The sequence below is a fragment of the Trachinotus anak genome, unplaced genomic scaffold, assembly GCF_046630095.1.
Source record: "Trachinotus anak isolate AG129_WGS33_773 ecotype Australia unplaced genomic scaffold, CSIRO_AGI_Tana_v1 ptg000021l, whole genome shotgun sequence".
NCBI classification, from domain to species: Eukaryota; Metazoa; Chordata; class Actinopteri; order Carangiformes; family Carangidae; genus Trachinotus; species Trachinotus anak.
In genome coordinates this window covers 5,734,001-5,740,000 of record NW_027273872.1, presented here as the reverse complement: position 1 = coordinate 5,740,000, position 6,000 = coordinate 5,734,001, and the positions used below count along the sequence as shown (strand labels likewise).

Sequence of the window (6,000 nt, the reverse complement as noted above, 5' to 3'; positions counted from 1 at the left end):
GGTAAAAAGGGGGAGGTCTGGAAGACATTTGGTCAAAATTCAATCAATTATACAGCACTTAGGAAGCCATGACAAACATGGAGTGGATAATGGAGGGCTGCCATTTCTTCTTCTCTTGCTGCTGCTGTTTGCTGGGCCTCTTCTTCTTCCTCCTCTTCTTCTTCTTCTTGCTTCACTCCCTCCTTTTCTGATTCCTCCTCTTCTTCATTTCTCCTTGTACCCATGGATACTTGAACTTTTGTGAACTTTGCTATGTTTGTCTTGTCTCCATCCACCTCCTGAGATCTTCTGATTCATCAAGAGATACGCAGTTGTTTTCATAATCACTATCACTATAATTTACAGAATTTGTCATCCTAATAGAACTGATGTATAATTCAAGCAGCCATCCGTCTCTTTAATAGAATTTTTAGGAGATTAATTGCCTGCTCCCTGAAATGCTGTGGCAATAGAGGATGACCAAAAAGGCCAAATCCAATAATTGAAATGTGGGAGTAGATTGCTAGACGCTGGTGTACAAAACATCCCGCTATCCAAATGAGTCCTGTGTGTACCTGTGCGTGTGCGTCTGTGTGGTTAGTCTATCAGTGAGTGTCCTTTTCAAGGATCAGAAGCCAATCTCCTGTTGGCGATAGCCTTTGCTCTGCTCAAAGGTCGGCGGGTGTGACTCAGGGAGAGATGAGAGGACAACTGTTTACATGAGAACATAACGTGGCTGTGGATGTTGAACGTGCTGAGACATTAATAATACATGATGTTAGAGTAAAGACTTGTTTTTAATATCTGCCAGTACATCACGCCAAATCAAAACTGTGCAGCCAGAGGCATCTGCTTGAATATTAAAGAGTATGAAAACCAACTTTGTTTCAGCAGTGGACTCCTACATGATCTGCCAATCGTTTCGTTTTGGTTTTTCCACACAATGAATTCCTGTATGTTTTTGTCACGTCTGTGTACAATCAGGTTATTTTCATCAAAATGTGATGACAGTTACTGAACTATTTTAAACCTGTTGATGAAAACAGTTTTTCAGGTGAAACTTTCAGTTCAATTGTTTTTTTTCACAAACTTAAACATTGCTTTTTGCTGATGTAATTATTAATATGCAATTTTACATACAAACACTTGATTTGAAGCCATCTGTTCAGAGGCTTAATTGAATAAGGAAGACTATTCATTCACTATAATCATGTGAAGTGACTTGAAGACAATTTAACTTTTTTCACCTACATTTTTTGATCTATGTGTCTGGTGGAGATGGAGGTGCAGAAACTGATCAGTCATGATTATTAATGTTGCTTTTTTTGGAACATATTGTTCATTTTTTTTCATATTTTTGTCACTTCCTGTGCAAAAATATCTTCCCAGTGACCACACCTCCCACCAGAATTTACTTTGGACAATTACAGAAATCTATAACATCTCTTAATGGGCGTGGCCTTTTAATTTCTCTTTCAAGCTGATGAGACCTTTGCATTTGTATATTTAAAGAAAAATGAAAAAGAAAAATGCCTATATGCAGCTTTAAACAGTTACAACCAACACATTTATCAGACTGGTGCATACTCTATCTAGCTATAAACACATCTGTGGCATAATAAACTTCCCTTTTGCACAACTAGTGTATTTAATCCTGCTGTACCCTTTTTTTTCTAGTTTTCAATAAAGTGTTGACGTCATGTCCATCTTTTGTTTACGCCTCCCAAAATGTCATCCAAACAGTGAGAGCGCTGGATGCAGCATGGACATAAAAACATTTCCATAACCCTTAAACCAATCACACAAATGGACAACCTGTAACCGCCCGTATCATGAAAACTTCATTCACAGCTTCGTGACATATGAATTTTATTTTAGCACCCTAAGCTGTGTACTCCTGGAGCTGATGTCACTCACTCAGCTGGAGTCATAAAGGCCGACAGACAGACAGACACCCGGTCTAATAATGGCTTTTATTTGACTTTGGTGGCTTTTCTTCTGTTAGAAGAAATAACAAACGAATGTGGTTGGTAAACAAAACAATAAAAGATTTATTAGCCATGGAAATCCTCTGAAATATGAGTTTTTAATGTTTTTTTTTCTTTATCTTGTTCTCTTTCTCTTGTTTTCTTTCTCATTTTTTTGTAATCATTCATGTTTGTCAGCCGTCCACACAGGGCAGAGTGGTATAAAAGAGATGCAAATTATAGAGATAAACAAGATAGATTTATGGATATAGTTAGATAGTTCAGCAGATAGATGCACAGAATGATAGATAATAGAGAGGGATAGTCAAAGATAGTGCAGCATGGAAAGCAAGAGTGATAACAGCTTTGCTTTCTATCTGTTTCCTATTTATTCTGTCAACGTCAGCAAGGGAGCAACAAAGACAGAAAAAAAAGGAAAGATAACCTTCCTTTAGAAAAATCCCATCTCTACCCAAAAAGTGTCAAAACCTTCAAAACAAGAAGTGTAAACACGAAAAATATTTTCCGGCTGTGTTGCACATTAAAATATCATAATACTATTCCTGTCTGTCAAACGTTTGCCTTTTTTTTTTTTTTTTGCACTTCTTCGTTACCGCAAGCGCTGAGCAAAATTGCACATAAAAGCACATATTTTCTTTGCCTAAAGAGTATACAATGCCAGGCACATACTTTTCCCATCAAGGCCCGGGGAGGAAAAAAAAAAAAGGGGGGAACGCTCATCTCTTGTCAAACAAAAGGAATGAGCCAGAAAACACAGGGCTGAAAGGGAAACGTCCAAAACGATGAAACCTTGTTAGTTTGAGGAAATGAGTTTTCTGTTTTCCGAGCACGGCTTGCCAATTAACATTCACAGCACTAATAAAGGTTGATTGGCTTTGGAATAATGCACAACCAATTTTCCTCCTGTGTACTTGAATGCGTGCGTGAGTGTAAATTAGACAGTGTAAGCATATACAGTATGTACGCTGGGGTGTATGTATGTGTGAGCACACGTTTATTCCAAAGTATATGTGTGTGGGTGCATGTATGTGTGTGTGTGTCTGTGAAAACTGACCAATAAGAAGCTGTGTTTCTTAACTGCGTGACAGGGAAATGTTATGAATATGGTTGGTACATAATTACTGTTCTCCACGGAGAGACTGGCTGATTTCCTTGCTGTGTACTTGTATTTGTGCATGTGTGTGTGTGTCTGAGTGTCAAGGTCAAACGGAAAAGTCCAGGCGGCGGCTTGTTGCTCTTTTGTGCTGCTCTGTTGTGATTATTCAAATGTGCGTCCACTACCCAACAGTGGTGGTCATGTATTTGTGCGCTGCTGCTGATTGACGTCGTTAGCACACGTGTGTGTGTAAGAGTGTGTCTGTGTGTGTTTGACTCAGGCCTGACTGGCAGGGATATTGGGTGATTAGGTTGTTTGATATTTCATACCTCTCTCTACCTCTCTGTCTCTCTCTCTCTAATTACATTGTGCTTTCTGAGTCCTGTTTTCCTGCCAGACCCTCTCCCCAACAAACAGCGCTAACAGAGTTAGGGCCAGGCTATTGTGTCATGTCAAAAATCATTTGGCTCATACAGGTGTTCATTACGGAGGAAGAGAAAAAAACTGTTGTATGTGCCGCCATGTTCAGTGTGTGCACGAAAGAGAGAGAGAGGAAAAGAGTCATCATCACCCAGAGAGAGAAAATAAATATGTTGCTTGATGGTGGTATAATAATGTGTGTTTTCGAGTTTCTCAGAATAGATATGATTGCTTCATTTTTCCACCAGAGCAGCATCGCACAGTCGGAGGGCAGAAGTTAAAAAAAAAAAAAAAAGAACTTTTACATTAAAAACATGTGAAACACACACATTCAACAGACACACACGCCGGCCTTTTATCCTCTGATTCTTTTCTCCTCATTCCACTTTCTTTCCCCACCACTGCTTCTCCATTAATCACACACACACACATGCACACACACACACACACACACACACACACACACACACTTCAGCATTTCTGATAGTTCCTTTTGTCTTTGAAGCTCTTTGGACCAAATTGTTCCACTGATCATAAATGTCACATCATCCTTTCTCTTCCTCCCTCGCTCCATCTCTTTCTCCTTCTCTGTCTTTGTTCTGTAATTGGCTATGTGTGTGTGTGTGTGTGTGTGTGTGTGTGCGTGCATGTGTATGTTCATGTGAGTGTGTGTGAGGTTATGTGTGTGTCTGTGTGGCATAGATCATATGTTTGTGGTTTTGTTTATCATCTGACTCCATACATCTTTGAGTGCTTCGAATACCTCAACTAATGTCTGCTCTCTCTCTCGCTCTCTCTCTCTCTCTCTCTCTCTCTCCCTCTCTCTCTCCAGAGACCTCAGTGAGAACCAGATCCAGGCGGTTCCCAGGAAAGCGTTCAGAGGAATCACCAGTGTCAAGAACCTGTAAGCACAATTACTCCCTCCCTTTTCCTCCTCCCTCTCCATCTTCCCTCCATCTTATCTCCATCTTATCTCTTGTGTTTCTTCACCTCATCTTTTCCTCTCCAAATACTATATTGCGATTCTTTTAATATTTCCTTCTACGGCTTTAATTTAGATGTTCTTACAAAGAATTTGAGGACGTCATTGTAATTCCTAGATATGGCATCAGAACAATTTGTTTCTGCATCATTGATCTGGTTTAGATTTAGTCATAAGCACTGCATTTACTCTTATAAATGAATCTCCCTGACACATTTTCCAGCTCCACATGGTTTGTCTGTTTTTTCCATCATCTCTGCACCTCCTCACCCTCTTTAGCCTTCTGCTTTTCATCACCTCTGCCTGTTTTCTTCCCACTTTCTTTTTTAATTTTTGTTCCACCTTCTCCAATATTCCCACTGTCCTCCTTTCTTTCTCCTCCTCCAATCCCTCTCCTCTCGTCCTGTCCAGAGAGGTTTTATCCTCCCATCAAGCGTTCAATAGCCCTCTGTCATTTATTCATGATGTCCTAATCACCAATAGTGTAATCAATATGCTGCCTAATCAATGCTTCTCATCGATAATGGCTGATCAATCCTACCTGATGCCACATAGGAAACTACTAGACAGGCTCTTGGGGATAAACAATGTCTTTGATGTGAGAGAGTTCGATATAGGGTTAGATAGAATAGAATAGAATAGAATAGGCAGATTGTGGTTGTATAGGATAGTTCAGGTTTGTGACTATACAGGACAACAAAGCTGGATAACGCTGAGAAAAAGCAGATTTTCTGTTGTGTTTTATTAGTCATGACTGACAGGACAGAGGAAGAGAGCAGAGCATTATAACTACAAGATACAAAAACATAATAACCCATATTTCTGAATGGTTCTCAAGCTTTATTTCACTACCAGAGCTGCTGACTGACAAAAACAAAACCAGAACACAAACAGTCTTCTTTGGCTTAATGAGATAGAAAGACAGACAGAGGGATGCAGAGAGTAAGGGGAGGATTGTATTCTTAATACAGAGAGAGATTGACTTTTGTGATTTTCCAATTGCAATGTGAACAAATAAAAATGACCACACTTTTTTTAAAGTGTGACAAGCGTGGGATGAGTTCATCAGAAGACTGGCCACCTTTGATTCCACGATAAATGCATCTGTCATATTCATCCACTGGACCAAGTCATTCCATTCTTCTATTTCGTTCCACTCTGCTGTTGATGTGATATGATCCAAAAGCTCCAGAGCACCTACTAAATAAATGATTCATCAAATCAAATGATTTCTGATTTCAACTGCTCTTCCCGGGGTCAAGAGTGAACTTCAAAGTGCATAGAAAAACATTTTTTGGTCGTCTGTAGTTCCATGACAACAGCTGTGAAGATCACGTGATATGATCAAAACCTTGCAGCGAAATTGTTTCCTGTTGCAGGAACATGTTTTAGCATCCAGCCTAATAAGACCCACCTAGGCAGTAGTGATTGTGTTACTTTAAAGACTAGATTAGTGGTCCCATTTGTCCAGGAGGTGTTATTTTGTCCCTCTGCCTCAAACTAGTGTTTTCTCAAATCCACAAATAATTAGCCAA

The 6,000-nt window shown here is 39.6% G+C and overlaps 1 protein-coding gene across 3 annotated transcripts in view; it reads left to right on the top strand.

Annotated features, from left to right (window-relative positions):
* slit3 (slit homolog 3 (Drosophila)) overlaps positions 1 to 6,000 on the top strand; it is a 242,787-nt gene that overhangs the window by 128,914 nt on the left and 107,873 nt on the right. For all 3 annotated transcript variants that reach the window (XM_071458286.1, XM_071458287.1, XM_071458285.1), the window contains one exon: positions 4,316 to 4,387. In XM_071458286.1, coding sequence (XP_071314387.1) covers positions 4,316 to 4,387 — 72 coding nt within the window. The remainder of the gene's footprint in view (positions 1 to 4,315; positions 4,388 to 6,000) is intronic.